Here is an 18495-nt window from a genome sequence, read left to right as displayed (position 1 = left end):
CGCTGAATCATTATTGCAACAGAAATCAGTCGATGGCGAGGACTAGAACAGGTCTCTAAAGACCACTAAACATCAAATCATCTGACTCAGACGCTCTTCAACATGAGGATCTATACCCAACGGTCTTCCTCCATGTGTAGGAAACATCATTTATTCATCAGCAGAGGTCAATAACACGTTTCACAGCAGCTTACACTCATGTCCCAGAATATTTCATGTCTCGTTGTCCTACTTTGACAGAAAACTTACACAGTCTCCGATTTATTCACCGCCCACTAAACATGCATGTTCTGTTGTATCCAAGCTCATTTATTCAGCTCAGAACAATAAGATTTCTGCAGAAACACAAATGCATCAAATCTGCCTGAAAGGGTAAACAGACACAGCGGTCTCCTTCAAGATCATCACAAACAAGTTGCATTGAATTTGCGCAACTTTTTCAATAAACAAAGTTTTCAAACCCCAGGCGATCAACTCTGTAATCATTCGACAAAAAAACACTTTGATATTTCAGAAAAAAAAACCTGAACAAGACAAAAGGCTCTGCTTTCCACCAACTTCAGAGAAAAATTAAAATGATGTGCAACATGGCAATGTGTTTCATTTTCTTACCTACAAAAAAGAAAAAAACCCACATGAAGTCAAACAAATGACGAACGCTGCAGTCATTTTCTTTATTTAGATAGATTTAAAAACAGATCAGCCACATGGAAAAAGCAACACCAAGCTGCATTTGTCATGTTGAAGAGAAAATTATCTGTAGCAATTTGTCATCATATCGAGACCTAAAGAGTGTACGAACTTAAGGAAAAGACTGGGGATGTCTTTTATTATGGCAAGAATAAAAATAATCTCTAAATAATTACAGATAATTTATAATACTGAAAAAAACTGCTCAAGTCGTACCCTTCAGTCCAAAGCAAAATTCCAAAGAATTGTTATAATTTGAGTTTTTTTTAGTTATTCTTCTTTATTTATTTTCATACTTGTGATCCTTGTGTTTTCAAGTCAGTGTATATCAGGGGTGTCCAATCCTGGTCTTGGAGGGCCACCATCCTGCATGCTTTCCTTGTTTATCTGCTCCAACACACCTGATTTGAATCAATGGGTGATTATCAGGCTTCTATAGAACATGAAGAGGTCATTTAACCACTGAATCAGGTGTGTTGGAGCAGGAAACAAGGAAAACATGCAGGATAGTGGTCCTTGAGGACCAGGATTGGAGACCCATGGTGTATATTGTTGTTTTGTTTTGCTCCTTGGTTCTTTGTGTTCTGGATTAGTGTATTGTTCTTTGTGTTTCCTGTGCCAATATTCACCTGCCCTCAGCTCAGTAGTACGCCGGTCCGCCTGCCACGCCCACCTCACCTGTTCCTCGTCGTCTCCCAGCTGTAACTCATCTCCCACTCACCCACAGCTCTTGTCACCCACTAGCTGCTGGTTCGTTGTATTTAGGTATCCGTGTTTCTGTGTTTATTCATGCCACCTTCATGCTCCTTGTGTTTCCACTCCTCGTCTCCGCTGGAGGCTTTTGTCTGCTGCCACGTCAGCCTTTTCGTTTCCTTTTTGTTAAATAAATTACATCATTATTATCTTTTTTATTTCCAAAATGAGCCTACATTCTGGGTTTGCCTCGCACAGACATTACAAGAATACCTAACTTTTATTAAGGTTAATTTCTTTTAGAGGGAAACCTCAGATCTGTTTAAATCACGTTGAATTGATGAGTTGTTTGGTCACACTACCAGTCAGTCAAATACAGCTTTTGTGAGGAAGAAACTCAGCCGTGAAACATGGTGATAAAACTGTCAATATGTGAGGTCAAACTCTGCCTCAGGGACAGTCAATTCTGCAGCATATTAAAGAGCTGATGTGGAAAACACAAGTTTAATATAAACCAGAAGAAGACTTTTCTGCAGGAAAACAATCCTTGGCACACAAACTAAAAGATGTCTGAAAAATCTAAAATTTGAAATGCAGACTTTCACTGAAGCATTCCTCGTCCAGTGCCTTACATGCCAAAGTTTTAGACAAAATTTATGCACAATCTTTAAGCACTCAGAGTATGTGCTGTGGATGACTCTCAGCTACTTCCACCTCAAATTTGAGGTAAATTTCTGTAAAAATGACTGAATTAAAGGCATTTTTGTGTTTGTTGGGGCTGATTACTCCAAAGGTTACAGGTGTTCAGAAAATGCTTCTCTTCGTTGTGTTATTCAACAAGTTGTTTAGTTTAATTTCACCAATGGAGGTGTGGAAAAAAAATTCACAGAAAGTTGTAAACTTTAAACACAGCTACGTAAAATGTTTTAAATGCTCTTGTGTTTTTGCCATCATGACTCTGTGTTTCTCATTAACAGATGTCTGCTGCAGCCAGTAAAATATTAATGAGAGCTGTGGTGGGATCAAACTAAAACAAATGGAGTAAAATACTCCAAAGACTCAAGGACAACAGCTATTTTACTTCTTATTTCCTCCTGCCATGAGAGGTGGGCGATAATGTAAATTGCGTGTCTGTTTGTAAAAGGTTTTATGAACCACTGGGCAGATTTGAATGAAACTCTCAGAAAATAACCATTGGATGCACATTTACGTTCTCAATAGCAGATCTGAGCTGGATTAAGTCTCTCATTCAAGGAGTGGATCGTCAAGAAGTGCCACAGTGGCCATAAAATTGAGAATTAACAGACATAAAACAGATTTTCTTTTGTAGGTTACAGGATGAAATTGACTTCCGCGCATGAAATGCAGAGTCAGGATCATCTAATTCACTGGTAGTGAGTCTACAGATGGAAAAGCAGTTAAGTTAAAAAAAAAAAGGCTGTCTTCCTCAGGCCTCGTGCTGTGAGGAGCCTGACAGGGATCCCGATCCAAATGGTTTCCAGCTTGCTGATCTCCACCTAAAAGGAAATGAAGCCAATAAGAGTTATCCTGCTGCCCCGGCTGTGCGTCTCCCTGCATGTAGGCTCGGATGTGAACCTGTGTTTACAGCCAGGTAAAATCAATAGGCAGCCATCACAGTCGCAGAAAGCTAAAGAGCTGTCAGGCTAAAGGACGTTGAGGAGGAGATTTCCTCTATTTTCCACTATTTTATGATTCATGACATATTTGTCCAACTGGAAAGTATCCCTGACTATGTCTCTGCCAGGATACAGTCAGGAAGTCAGGTGACTTATATCCTGCCTCTGACATAACATCCCACACATGCACACCTCAGGGCAGATTACATATCTGCACTGCTGCAGTGCACTAATGACCCCCCACCCCTCCCGCTCAGCCTGAAGACTTGTCAGACACTCTGCTCGTGTCAATCAGCGCCGAGCTGCTGTCAGACTGAATCTTCCTCCTCTGAATTCGCTGCTGAAACACAACACATCCTGCTCTGTCAATCAGAATCCAATCTGAAACCTTAATTACTTGGCTGGCTTAAAGCTAATGAAGCGGGCATTAGGAGGTGATATGAATAACTCACCTCCATCGAGCCTCGACTCTTGGCAAAACGGAGCGCTCCGTCTTTGCCAGATTTGGCCTTTTGTCTCTAATTATGAGACTGCTTGGAGAAAAGTGATGCCAAATTGCAGCAGAGAGAAATAAAGGTCGTCAGGCTGCCTGATCTAATGTCTTAATTAGCCGTCTGTGAGTTTTCATGCTTGGACTGACGATGAGTATCAGCACAGGAGAGAGAAACAGTAAATTCGTTTAAACAGAGCTTTTCGAGTCTTTCTGAGTGCCTCTGCACTACAAGCCACATTCACCCACTCACAGGTATATTCATTCAGCACTTCTTAGTCTGTGCAGAGAGCCTCTAAAGTGCCCTGGAAGCGATACAGTTCACCCATCTGAAAGCAAAAGGCTGCATTCAAAGCTTCTGAAAAGTCCGTTGTAATAGAGAGGGGCGAGACTTTGGGAAAACATCACACACTTTCTGACAGCCTCTCCTCTAAGCCCTTCATGATAGTCAGCTCATTTGTACACAAAAGAGGAGGAAGAAGAAGCTGTGTGGAGGCTGCAAAAGAGACCAAAGGAGAGATCTAAATGCAGAATCGGAGATTTACTGTCTCATTTAAACACTTAACCTTTTGAGTCCCGAGCTCTTGACTGCTGTGCATTTTTAATTTCCCCGAGATCTCAGAGAAATAAGAAGTCAACACTGTTGTTGAACAATTAGTAAATGAAAAATACAAAAAATACAAGGTTGTTATTTTTGTTAAAGGTTAAGAGCAAGTGTCCTGAAAAAGGACAACAGGCCTGAGTTGAACAGACTAAAAGAACATGATCAGGGAAGCTAATGTCCCCATATGAGGGCGAGTATCAGGAGGTTCAAGTGATAGTTCAGATATTTTGAAGTGAGGTCTGTGGAAAGGTTATGAATAATTAATATCTTACCTGTTGTAGATATCCCTTTGAACAACTGAACTGACAAGCTAACAGCTAGTCTGAGACCAAAGTGGGTTCCTGTTGCCTTAAAACGACTTCAGTGTCAAAAGATTCATTGTGGTTCAGGGTAATGCTATTTAACAAACTTTTTTTTTTATAGCTGTACATTTCACATAACACAGCACATTAAACAGCATCAGCAGCTGGCTGCAGCACTTCTGGCGCAGCCTGGGGCACTTCCTGCAAGAATATGATCATATTTCTGCAGGTGTAATGTAAAATCAACAGCTGTGTAATGATTTATAAAGAATGAAGGGCTATAAAATGTTTGAGGCTGGAGTTGGCAGCAACCCACTTTGGTCTTGGCCCTGTTTGGATGAATCGGTCTGGTCCGAGTACAGACTGTGGTTGTTCAAAGAGCTGTCTGCAACAGGTAAAATATTATTGTTCACAACCGTTTTACAAAACCACACATAAAGACGTCTGAGCTACCACTTTAAGACGTAAACAGCCTGAAAGAGTTGGCCTTATTTGGATTCAAACTGCATTTTAGGCACATCCCTAAACATGCAGCTTTGTCTCTGTTTGATGGGTTATCCCGTGACCTTTGTGACGGTTGTGAAACAAATTCATGCAAGGTCAAACTACCCCGACAGAGCAGATGGTTCGCTGTCCAAATCCACCCAGCAAGTGATCAACAAAAAAGATCAGAACATGTTTTGGCGAAGACTAATCCTAACTTTAGAGAATCAGGTCAGCGAAACCCTGTACCAAGCTACTGTTAATCACACATCGCTGCTACTAATTATATTTCAGCTCTTCTCAGAGAATTGTTTTAGCACACAAACCACCTTTATTAATGACAACCTCGTGACTGGAAATGACTACCAATTAAAACGCTGGCCTCACAGCTACTGAGCCCACATGTCACAGTCGCCGCAACATTACAACTCCCATCGGAGCGTTCTTCAGTAATGACCCGGCAGGCCTCCGGGCTGCACGATTTCCTGTCGGGCTAAATGGAGCAGAAAATAAGAAAACCAAACCAACGCCATCAGTGGCTGTAAAAAGATTGTTTCCAAACCTCCCCTTTCAGATCGCCTCTCTTGTCCTCCCCACGCTGTTTTCTTTTAACCTTCACTGAACTATCGAGCATCGTTTCTGTACAGATGCTGCTGGTGTGATTTCACCTGCTAATTAGGAGGAAAAGGCAGCATAGCTGGGGGGGGGAGAAATGGTTGCCGCTCATCCAAACAAACCAGCAGAGAGAGATAGAGCGGAGCTAGAGATGGAAAATGAATGCTCGGTTTGGAAGGTTGTGTTGTTGTTTTTTTTTAGTTATGACCTGAAAAAATAAAAGCCTACCAAAAAGGAGAAAGCCCTCAGAGACACATTCAAAGTTCTGACCTCCTTTTAAGACCCAAAATACACAGAAGACAAAGCAGTATGTGAGAGAAATGCAAAACAAAATGACCAAAAGATTTTTTTTTTGTCTCTCCTCAGTGCAGTGTGCTCATTGTTGCATGAAGCTAATGCTTTCCTGAATGTTAATGGCTGCTTTGAAGAAAATTGCTTTCTTAGCCGATCTGGCATTATAAACCATGATGAAGGTGATTAAAAAACTACATTCAGGACGTTTTTCTGAGCTGAATCTCATGCTAAAACGTAATGTATCCAGATGAAAAGATTCTACTCAATCTGAAAGGCAAAACACAACCAATTAAATGTTGAATTCTAGGAGTAGTTTTACATTTAAAAGTCCAAATCTGAGTTTTGTTACATTGTGCACCTGTGTTGAGTTTGGTCAGTGAAAGGAAAAAAAAAAGCATTCTTATGTTTATGACATAATCAATCAAATGAGTCCTATGAGTCCTACAAGCTGACAACCGGTCATTAAGAACATCTGGAGCATCTGTGAACATCTGTCCCCTAGTCTTTTCATTGTGTAACGTAACATCTGTACTGCCCGATTCAATCAACGTTTATTTCAACTGATGCAACTCGATGCATCTGCGTTGGTTCAAACATTCTTGCTGTCCGTCTGATAAATTAATGGAGCGAAGAGAGCAAGCAGTTCGAAATGAAGGGTAGGAAACATGCTTTTATTCTCCTTCAAGGACCATTCTGAGAGAATATTTGTAAACTAGAGCAAAAAAATATGAAACTGTATGAATGCTACTACAGGTCAGACCAGGAAAAGAGGCTTTACATAAAAGGATGTGCGATCTATTCATGCTTCGAAGCCCAACATTCAAACAAACAGGAACAACTTCTAACTCTGTGTTTGCAGGAGCTTGTAAAGTGAGGTGTGTTCAAGAGCTACTGTGTTTGTTCAAATGCCGCTGACGTAGCAACGAGTTACGTCAGTCACTCGCTGTTGTGGTGGAGTTAATCCCATCATGTCTCAGAGCTACAAGGCTGCATTCACATCTTTTAGCAGATCATTTAGCCTCATTAGAGAGTGTGGATCATTTATATCCACATTTGTAATGATCTTCAGCCTCAGGTTAGCTGTCTTTGTATTTGTTTATCAGGGCTTGTCAGTGATGCTTGGTACCCATCGTTGGATGGTGGTGAAGATCATGATTTTACCTTTTAATGCAGCATCCTTAAGTAGGTGATCATGCAGTTACTTGTGTCTGTATTTCTGCTCCCTAACATTGAGCTGTGTAGCTCCATAAGCAGGTAGTTGCAGTTTTCTGTAAATACAAATTTGAATAACCAAAACTAGCAATGGAACCTGACATTCCACAGGAGTAAAATTTGGGGTCCCACAAGGCTGCTGTCTTGGTCCTGTACTATAGAGAGTATACAGCTGAATATGTCGCTCATCATCCTTCAGATTACATTGTTATTGCCTGCTGCCATAAAAGACAGGCAATAATTAACAGTAATCACCTGTGTGTGTGTGTGTGTGTGCGTTCGTTTGACTGCCATGTCAGAAAACTGACGCCTGAGCCTGCGTGGCTTTAGCTGATCTTCCAAGAGAGGAAACATTTAGAGTATGAACACTTAGAGTTCACTATTCTCTAAAATCCGTCATTAAACAAATCAAAACAACTAATTCATTATCATTCCACAGTGCATCCTTATTAAATCAACTTGTGCTTTTATTTGATTAATTATGACGACAATAAGGGCTTTACGTGGTCAGTGATGAAGACTTCCGAGACACGCATTGACCTTTGAACCTTCAGTCTCCAGTGCAATCAGCCTTGTCCATTTGTGCCATGTGAAACAAACCATCTTCTTCTGCCAAAACAGAAAGCAGCACAGAGCGAGCTCAGATCTGAAGCCACCGTCTGCTGTTGGCAAAGTTTGAACCCACAATGTAAACTGCGAGATGGTTCGAATGTTGGACATCTGCTGGAAAACAAACATTTTTTAGAGAAGCTAAAACCCCACTTTTACTCAGCATAACTGTAAAAACCCCGCCCCAAAAACGCTGATCTTTACGGGATTGTTTTTGAAAAAAATGTGCATTCTCGTTTTAGTGAAATCACTCGTGTTTGTCATGCAGATGTGTTTTTCACAGCTTCCACTCCATGAGCTCGATAAAAGCTTTTTAAGATCAAGGCAGGATCTTATTAACCCAGATTCAGATGTGGCCTCTGCTGCAGTCGCTGCGGCTTCGCTGTCAAAACCTTCGGGTTATAACCAGCTCCCTCTCCTTTCACTAACATCGCTGAATATTTCATAGCACTCCAGTCCTGCCACGTTGGGCTGCACTTCATCTTTTTAAGGAACTACCAGCTGACGGGGTGAAGTCCATCCTCTGCTCAGAGAAGTGTTTGCAATAATCTCAGTGTAACAACTGTTCTGTATGTGAAACCATAAGACAAACAGATGCTGAGGGATGTTTTTTTGTATGCAACCAGCTTCTTGCTATCATTTTTTTTATTGTATGCTGAAACATTGAGGCGGCAGATGCAAAATTAAAGCCTGCATTTAAGATCTGGGATGTTTAAACCATTTTTCACTGCGATTGCCTTTGTTTCTCTGTTTCCATGAGAGTTTATTTGCTGGGAACGGCGCTCACAAAAGAAATTTAGAGGCTTAAAGCAGTCATTTCAGTTCTCCATGCCAACACTCAGACCTGTAATAAAAAATAAACTATAAAGCAGAACAACATAAAATAATCATCATTTCCTTCCAGATTTAAGCAATAACCGTGTATCCGGTCTTAATTTCCCAGAAATAAAGTTCACAGCTACTATAAAACTGTCATTTTAAATGGTGCATAGCTCTTCATATGAACTAAAATGTTGTACTTTGCTGCTTAGGGCTCAAAACCCAGTGCAAAGATGTTCCTATCAACAACTGCAACCTGGAGAATTACAAAGTGATGAACTTTTAGATTAGACCAGAATACTATAGTGGATACAGGACCAATTAACAGAGGGCTTAAAACAACATTCAAGCCATCAGTCAAACGTCGAGCAAACAATCAATCACAGGTGTTGAATGGATGAAACGTCATTGTTGTTTTAATGAGGGAAAAATAAAACTTTCTGCCTGAATTGGAGTTTAAAGCCTGAGCTTGAAATTACAGAGTGAACGAACTTTGCTCCTTAAAACAAATATGGGTGAGGTCGACAGAAGATTTCACACAAACTACAGATAAACGTTCACAATGACGCAATTATTAGGAGCCAAAAACTGAACTCAGTATTTAGAAGATTTAGAACAACTTATCTGATTTAGTGACAAATACACCTAAAGTTTGCTGCCACAGCTAAATTTAGTTGTTTTAGTGGAGGTTTTGTGTGTGTGTGTGTGTGTGTGTGTGTGTGTGTGTGTTCATGCCACATTTTGCTAACCAGTAACCAGTAAAATAAAATTAAGAAAAAAAAACGAACCAAAAATGAATCCAAGCAGGCGTTTGGTGTCAGCATTTTGCTAACTAGCAAAGGTCACTTCCTTTAACTCTAGTCCTATTTATCAAACAATCCACATCCTCATTTTGGTTATAGTTCAATAATATTTCAGCATTATTTTAAGTAAATAAGTTGTCCAGACTCTTTAAATTTTATTCTTATTACATTTAAACTGTTATATTACTGATATTTCTTAGATGGATAGTAATTTCCAGTGTTAGAGCTGCTATAATTAGATAGTTCAACTCTAAATTGAGTACTTTTTCAAATATAGATCTGTAACCCTTAATATTTTATTAACACCAGCTTTAATAGCTGTGTAGCGCATCAAGTTGTATTTTTCTTCACATTTTGTTTTGTTCACAAAACAGGACATAATTCCTCAGCCTGGATTTATTATTTTTATTTATTGCTGCACTTTTTTTGTCGCACAACCACGTGTTTTATTTTTAGTTGACTTATGGCATTCATTAATGACATTACTGCTTGCTTGAATCTTTTCAAATATATTTCTTGACTAAACACAGAGTTATTGCCTGACTTGCCAACAATGAATCTAATTAATGTTTGTGTTCGATGCGCACTAAGCCGTGTTGATTTTTCCACGCAGCACATCCTGGTCTGCATGCAGCAGGAAGTCAAATGCCAACGTTATAATTTAATTTTGAAATAAAGGGAGGTATTTTTGATTCTCTGCTGATCCAAAACTATAATTGCATTGATGTGCCACGTCATCCGATTGCATCCCTTAACTTCAGCTGCACAATGTGCTCACAGAAGCGTTCGTCCTTGCATTCAAGCATTTAAGAGTGCACAAAAAAAGAAGGAAAAAAGGCAGCACTCCCTGACCTCACTCACAGCAATCTATTACTGGACTGAACCATTTCTTTCAGAGCTGCCTCCAAATTGCATTTCTGCTTTTGAGGTGTTTTTTCCCCTCATCCTACATGTGTAGGGTTTTGCTGATAGGTTTCCCACTGATTGCCTCGCTGCTGCCCAGATTGAATGGGGGTGTGATGTATCTCTGAGGCCAGACGGGGCTTTATGCTGCATGTTAAATTACCATGCAGCATGCTTTGTAGAGCTATGGATAACAGCAGCGTCAGTGAGTGGGAGGGAGGGAAACCCCACAAAACACTGCACTCTGGAGATCAGATATTATTCAGTGCAGCAGCATCGGGGAGCTTTCATACCGAGAGTCTGACGATCAGCAGATTTAATCTGGATGGAATCAGGCCGTAAAAGACTATATTCAAGATTTTAAGGCAGGAATAGAAGCACTTCAGCCCCCTGGTTTGAAAAATATAAAAGAGAATGAACAATGAGGACAGGATTTATTTATAAGATGGCCAACAGTTCTGTTACACAGAGGCTAGGAGCAGAGGGGGCTCTCTCTCTCTCTACTGAGAGATGCTGTTTTATGCTTTTTATGTTCACTGTTTTGTCATAAATATCCCATGATATGTATTGAAAGCATGGGGCAATGAAAGCATAGGACAAGAATCACAATTAACAATCCAGGACCATTTGAAGATGTTTACAAAAACACCTGAAATGAGACAAAACTGGTCAGTTGGACTGAAAAGCATCCATTCATTTTCTTTATCTGCTTGTTCCTCTTCAGAGAAGCAGGAAGCTGGTGTCTTTCTCCAGCAGTCATTGGACAAAAGTTGGGGACATCCTGGACGAGTCACCACTCCTTCACAGGACCAGATGGAGACAAACAGCCATTCATTCGATTTAGAGACACCAGTTATGCTAATATGCATGTTTCCTCTCTGTGGGAGGAGACAGGAGCATCCAGAGAAAACCTACACATGCAGAAAGGCCTCAGCCAGGAGTCGAACCAGCAACTTTTTTGCTCCAAGGCAACAGAGCTAACCAACCGCGCAACTGCAAGCCGAAAAACATGCCTAATATTACCATCAATCTGACTTGTTTGTTTCGGTTGTTTCTACTGACTGTTTGAAATGAGTAAAACAGCAAAAAATGATAATTCACATGATCAGATCCCAGCTTCATTTAGATGTTTAATTTTTGTTTAAACTGCACAAAATTACACCAAATTAGTTGGAAAAATAGCAATTGTCACTACTTTGCAAAACTACCTATTGCTAGAAGGGAATCAATGCTTTTGTAACTACCTAAACTAAATGCCAAGCTGTATTTTAATAAATATTCTAGTTCAAATTACAATTACTAACTTTGAATAAGAGCAGTGACTGAAATAGTGTGGATTTCATTTGATGGTAATCTTGAGTTTGTTGTTTATTTGGCTTGGATTTTATCAAATATTACACTTATAACAAAACAAGAAGACAGATCTTAACATTTTTGTTAACGTCTAACATAAAGTAAATAAAATAAATGAATCTTTTAGATGCTTTAGTGAGCAAAAATATTAGCTTCTCATAAGGTAGTTATCAAAAGTGTTTTGCTGCTTCTTTCTTTGTATATTTTGTGCGTTTTTCTTTACTGCGGCTGAGACAAAGTAAGAAATGTGAAGAAAAAAATCATCGACTAATCAGGTATTGCTTCTTCAGGCGTAGAAACCTTATCAAACTTTGCTTATTAGGATTTATCTTGCCAACTTCCTGCTGCCTTGGATGCCAATGTTTTAAAACTAAGATGTTGCACAATCTGGCAGTGCTTAGAATAAATGTCAGGGAGAACTCTCAGCTACTACCACACCAAGTTTTATCTCAATATCTGTAAAACTGACAGAGTTGTAGCCATTGTTGTGTTTGCTGAAGTTCATTAGCTGTGGCAGCCATCTTGAATTGGTTTGACTTCAAAGTTTAACCAGCTGTTTGTGTATCCAATGGTAACTTTTGGAAAGTTTCATTAACATTTGACAACTGAAGACACACACACACACACACACACACACACAGGCCTGCTTTTCATGGCGGGTGACAAATTCTGAATCTCACGCCTCACGTCTGTTCAGCTTCAACACAAACAAACACGACTTCAATAAAAACGAAAGCCAATCAGGCTCAACATTTACATCCTGTTCTTTGATAGTAAATGTTGCTTTTATTAAAATGAAACTGGTGGACATTTATGGTTACCCCAAATACCAAAATGTGACACTCTGATGATAAAGCACCCCTGACCTGACATGCAGTGCCATAATTGTATTTTATTTACGACACAGTGAGCTGCAGCCTGACACATCTACCACAATAATAACACGCGTACATGACAGCGCGCGTGCACGCTCACTCGTGCGCGCCGGAGCAGCTCCATTCTCTCTTGTCTCATCTCGGAGATGCAGACCTCTAATGCCGTGTGACTGCACTCCCCGGGGTTTCTTCCTGCTCTGCTGAATGAGCCTGGCTGCCTGCGCGTAGAGAAAATCAGGGAATCCCTGCATTCGCTGGCTTCGCTCCTACTTTATTTGCCCATTTGTTCCCCTCTCTTGCCTGCAGCCTGATCGCTGCGTAAAGGCTCAGTTATCATTAGGGAGCCATTCTTGAGACCATGATAAAACAGCCTCAGCAGATACGGCTCAGAAAGCAAATGAATCAATTCAGAAGAGTGCCACTGTGACAAATTACACTATGACAGGATATCTTCACAGCAGCGTTGTGGATTGATGTTCAGGGAATAGACCGCAGTATACATTTTGTCACAGATATATGTATAAATACCCAATTACAAAAAAGTTTGAACGATGTCTAAAAGGTAAATAAAAACAGAATGATTTGCAAATCTCATAAACCCATTTATTTCTATTTGCAATGGAAAATAGTAAACAGATCAAATGTTTCAACTAAATAAGTGTACCATTTTTGTCAAAAATGAAGCTAATTTTGAATTTAATAGCTGCAACACAGCTCAAAAAAGACAAGACAGGGGCAACAAAAGGTTGTAAAAGTAAGTGGTACGAATAAGAAACAGCTGGAGGAGCATTTTGTAATTAATTAGAGCATTTTAGAGAGGCTGAATGTCTCAGAGGTAAAGATGGGCAGGCTGTATGGACTCAGGAACACTTCCACAGATCACTGTGAACACAGTTCACCGTGCCATCCACAAATACACGTTAAAGCTCTATCAGACAAAGAAGGAGCCAGATGTGAACTCTGTTGTCTTCTCTGAGCCAAAGCTCTTTTAAAAAGGACTGAAGCAAAGGGGAAAACTGTTCTGTGGTCAAATGAATCAAAACTCCTCAATGCTAAAGAGGAGAGGAACCAACCAGCCTGTTATCAGCGCTCACTTCAAAGGCCTGCCTCTCTGATGGTATGGAGATGCATTAGTGCCTATGACGTGGGCAGCTTATGCATCTAGAAAGGCACCATCAATGCAGAAAAGTGCAAGCAGGTTTTAGAACAACAAAAATAAATTACTGCTATCTGAAACAAGCAACAAGAAGGATGAAACAGATATCCGAAGGAACTGTTTGTTCAAAAAGGAGCAGCAAAAGAAGCAAATATTTCCCCAAACGTTCAACAATGAAACCACTTTTTTTTTTTTTTGTACATGGATGATAAATCATCCTGGATTGTGGCTCTGACATTCATAAATTACCCTCACGTTTTATGCTGGACTTAGGAAGAAAGCTTATTATTCAGCTTTTATTTAGAAACAATCTAATTATTTCTCTAGGCGATGCAATAATTTCATGAAACAAGGAAAAAACAGGCTTCTTACTTCTGAAACAGAGGCTTCATAAACTATATCTATATCTATATAGATATATATCTATCTATATAGATATAGATAGATATATATCTAGTCCAGCTCTGAAGTGGAATGAGGTCAGGCTGTTTCGCACTGGTCATTGTGTGATAAAAACCCTGCAGACATTCAGCAGCAAACAGTGGAAACATCCCTGAGAATCCCCGGGATTTCCTGCAGAATCCCTCAGCAAGGTCAGCACGGAACAAGCGGACACACACCTGTTCCAGGACCACTGAAGAGCTCACTGACAGTCGCAGATTATCTGATCAAACCACACACACCTCCTGCCCTCCGTGGCAGGTCTCAGCCCAAGAAGTTAAACCCCGGAGCTTGTCCTCAGCAGATCTCCTTTCTCTGCAGGTGAGGCTGTCCAACCAGCGGAGGCGACTGAGGAGGAAAAGGAGCTTTTTTTTTTATTTGCTGCATCGCACCTGACTGAACGCGCCTAAGTTTGGATGGGAAGTGTGCTGTCTGGTCCCAGAAATGTCCACCAGCCCTTAAGAGATCGTGACGACGGACGGACAGCCAATCCCTCCCTCTCCTTCCTCCTCTGGCCCCCCTCCCCAATAAAAAAAGAAAAAATAAAAAACAAGGAAAAGACTCAAATCAAACAACAGGAACTGCGACCGAGCGGCTGAGCGCAGGGAGGAAACACGGCGGTGTTTGGTTGGAGGCTTACCTGGGGGAGACTCCGGCTGGGTGGTGGTGGTGGTGGTGGTGGGGCAGGNGGGGGAGGAGCGGGACAGGCTGCGGAGTCGGTCCAGGCTCGGTCCGGGGATCAGTGCGTGCGCCCGTCGGTGCGCCTCAGCACCGTCTGAAGGCACAGATCCACAGCCAGGGTGTTCCCGACAGGAGGGGGCGTGGCGTGCGCGCGTGTGAGTGTGTGTGTGCGCGCGTGTGTGTATCGCAGACGTGCTCGTTTCTGACAATGCGACAGTTGTTTTATATTCATGACTCCCGGTGGCACATCTGAATCCACAGAAGGAATCCGCTCGGTCGCAGGGGGAAACTCCCTGTTGTCACAGCCTACATTATGTATGACGGATTTCCCTCCTCACATCCTCTGGGAGTGTGTTCCTGTGGAAGAGCTGCCAGAAGTGAGTCAAATGGTCGGGATGAAAACACGCTGGAGCTGTAGGGACCGGTCTGCTGTGCTGGGCTTCACATATAACCTTGTCTGGAAGGTCTCTGATCTAATCCTCCATGTGTTTCAGAGCCTACATACAACCTTCTTACTCATTTAGTCCCAGTAACACATTTATCTGTTGGTAAAGGTGTTTACACATACAGCATTTATATTTTAAAGGTGAAAAATGTCACATATTCTCTTAGACAACTGAAGGGATTTCTCAGTTTTACCTGCACTTGTCAGTCAAGCAATGAATAATAAGTAAAAATAAATAATATAATTGCACCATGTTCTCAGTTCCTTACAATATGTTTAGTTAAAGTTCAGTTTAACTAATGAAAATGTAGTGAAAGTCATGTTAAATTAACATTTGAAACCCAAGTTTTGCCCACGTCTTTGTAGGGATTGTTATGTTTAAATGTGCACAAACTACAGTGATGTAATTTAAATATCATCAAGGAAGCTACTGGAACAAAATCAAGTTGGAAACAGAAAAGTATCACTTTCCAAGGTGTGGTATTGTCTCATATTGTACTGTTTTATATCAGATTGTATCATATTAATTTTTGAGAATTTGTGCATTGGACTGATTGTTGATGTACTTTATATTGAAAGATATAAGAGTATAAGTACAATAAATCCTACTGGTAATTTTGCATTTCATCTGTCTTACAGTATTTGCCTTTTGGCTCCAAAATTAATACCAATAAAAATCCTAATATAATAATTTAATTGTTAATTGTATAAAATTAGTTTTTGTGTTTCCAACTAAAGAAAATGGAGAGTCAGGAGAGCTGACTGACCAATACCTTAGTACAAAACTATGTGATCATGAATCTCCAGACATCCAGAAGATTTATTCAGAGGATTTTTAAATATTGATATATTTCTTAGCATTGTATAGATGCCAATGAAAAGTCATAACATTTGCACATAGGACCTTCTTTTTTTTGTATACCTTATAGCACTTATACAAAACACTTTACATCGTATTTCTTATCCACAGAATTGCTTTTACAAGGCATTTTCCTCTGCAATCACACAATTGACTGAGCCAAGGCCCCCGTTCTGTTGTGGCTTAAAATTGCTTTCTGCCAAGGAAAACTTCATGCCTATAAATAGCTCCTCTGCTATGAAAACCAACCATCTCCAAAGGTCACCACATCTGAATAAATTCATCTATTCGTTGTCATTGCACATTTGTTCCTTGATCGGGGTCATGGGAAGCTGGTGCCTGTCTGCAGCTGGAAATGGGCAAGAGGTGAGAAATACACCAGACAGATAGCTAATCACAGGCATAGGGGGGAATGTGCAAACTCCACACAGAAAGGCCCCAGCTGGGAGTCAAACTTATGACTTTCTGTCTGTGAGGCGACTGTGCAAACCACCTTTCTCCACTGTGCAGCCCTGATCCACTTCTTAATCAATAAAACTTACAGCTGTAGCTTTGCAATTACTATATCCAGTGAATATTGAAAGCTCCTGCTCCTTTAAAAATACGATTATCTCTGAGTATGTGAGTGTGTGTGTTGTAGGGGAGGGGTGGGTTATATTTTGTGTGCATAGGTAAGTGCAAGATAACTTGAGCATTCAGGATAAAGAAAAACAACAAGTACTTTCAGCAGCCTTATACAAAATATATGCAATATATATATATATATATATATATATATATATATATATATATATATAACTTTAAAACACAAACTGACAATATTATGACGCTCTTAATTCGCCCAGGCGCTCGTTAAAACTGTAAATATCCATTTGTGGTGATAAATTTGACCGTTCGTGTCGCAGGGACTGGTTTGTTGTTGTAGTGGCGGGTTCTGACCGCAGGGGTACAGTAGAGAAACTCAGGCCTCATCTTCAGGCTGAGCGGGAACGTCTTTTCTCTGCTCTTTGACTCTGAACTTTAAACAGGAACAGCAAACACCGGCGTTCATACAAAGAAAACAGAGCCCGTGGCACCGGTGCAAGTAAACATGGAGGAGTTCAACTCTGGGGATGATGTAAAGTCATTTTTATTATATTATATTATTGAGAAGCTGCGGAATCTGCTGTTTAAATCCGCGTTGGTAACTGTTAACCGTTAGATCCGTTAGTTAGCGGTTAGCTTATTTGTTAGCTGTTAGTTTAGCCGGCTAGCTGGTCATTACAACCACAGGGTGTGGTTCAGTCATCATTATTGTTGGATTATTTTAACATCCGTGACATTAGGTACATCTTATGACATTTATTGTAGCAGTTACACAGCTAATGTTTCAAAATGACAATTTGTTTGTGTATTTATATTTTTTTATTGAAATAACGAGCCTGTCTGCCTGATTGAGCGTTTCTAAAAGTAGAAAGTGTGATTTAAGAAGGTGTATTTTTTATTTTTATTTTTTTACATTGTAAATCTTGGGTTTAATGTGTTATATTTTTCATGATCCTGCAGGTCATCTTCAATACTGATGAGACTAGTAACTTAGTGAAAGAGGTGAGATTTTATTCTTGGGGACATCATGAATAATAATATTAATAATAAATAACAAATGCTGCTGTTCTCCCTCAGTGTATCGAAGGGGTCATTGGTGGGACAGATTATAACCAGAATAAAGTCAACCAGTGGACGGCGAGTATCGTGGAGCATTCACTGAACCACCTGATCAAACAGGGACGGCCATTTAAATACATAGGTGACCGATCGCTTGTCATTTTTACAGAACGACTCGTTGTTTAAACGTGGGTGTAGTTTGCTACGTACTTGAAGGTAGTTAGTTTTAAGCCGTAACGTGTGTGAACCTGGTTTGTTGCAGTGAATTGTGCGATCATGCAGAAAAGTGGAGCAGGTCTCCACACAGCCAACTCCTGCTACTGGGACACCACTACGGACGGTAAGAGACCTGTCTTTCATTTTGTCTTCATCAGGAAGGCATTCGACGGCGTACCTGAAAGTTTTAAAGCATCCATGCACAAATACTCTAAAATAAATACAAATCTTTCAATAAAATAGAACCAAAAACTTAAATTTAAAATACGTAGGCTGTTCAGTTTTATTATTCTACATCTAAATAAATCTGATTCACTCCCATATCAAGGTGGTTTGACCCGACCTGGCTCCTGTCACTCAGCAGCACCTGTCAATCAATGTCACTGTTGCTGTGGAAACTGAAACGATTGAAGCTGAGCAGCAACTCTGCTGGAAACACAAATGCACAAGTGCCAAATAAATATATATATACAGGTGCTGGTCATAAAATTAGAATATCATGAACAAGTAGATTGATTTCAGTAATTCCATTTAAAAAGTGAAACTTGTATATTATATTCATACATTACATACAAACTCATATTTCAAATGTTTATTTCGTTTAATTTTGATGATTACAAATGACAACAAATGAAAATCTCAAATTCATCATATCAGAAAATTAGAATATT

The 18495-nt window shown here is 40.1% G+C and overlaps 2 protein-coding genes across 5 annotated transcripts in view; one reads left to right on the top strand and one right to left on the bottom strand.

Moving 5' to 3' along the window:
- Positions 1-14667, bottom strand: part of sytl5 (synaptotagmin-like 5) — a 41863-nt gene extending 27196 nt beyond the window's left edge. For 3 of the 4 annotated variants that reach the window (XM_017410350.3, XM_017410352.3, XM_017410351.3), the window contains exon 1: positions 14620-14667. The gene's annotated coding sequence lies outside the window, so the exon portion shown is untranslated. Of the gene's footprint in view, positions 1-14371; positions 14478-14619 lie in introns of those variants that run through there. The other variant, XM_037976100.1, reaches the window with a different exon arrangement.
- A 2291-nt stretch (positions 14668-16958) lies between these two features.
- dynlt3 (dynein light chain Tctex-type 3) overlaps positions 16959-18495 on the top strand; it is a 4130-nt gene continuing 2593 nt past the window's right edge. Inside the window, exons 1-4 of the mRNA XM_017410357.3 lie at positions 16959-17081; positions 17510-17551; positions 17627-17750; positions 17871-17948. Of these exons, the coding sequence (XP_017265846.1) occupies positions 17055-17081; positions 17510-17551; positions 17627-17750; positions 17871-17948 (271 nt within the window). The 5' untranslated portion in view covers positions 16959-17054. The remainder of the gene's footprint in view (positions 17082-17509; positions 17552-17626; positions 17751-17870; positions 17949-18495) is intronic.

Source organism: Kryptolebias marmoratus, linkage group LG6 (genome assembly GCF_001649575.2).
Source record: "Kryptolebias marmoratus isolate JLee-2015 linkage group LG6, ASM164957v2, whole genome shotgun sequence".
In the NCBI taxonomy this organism is placed as follows: domain Eukaryota; kingdom Metazoa; phylum Chordata; class Actinopteri; order Cyprinodontiformes; family Rivulidae; genus Kryptolebias; species Kryptolebias marmoratus.
This window is presented reverse-complemented; position numbering and strand designations above follow the sequence as displayed.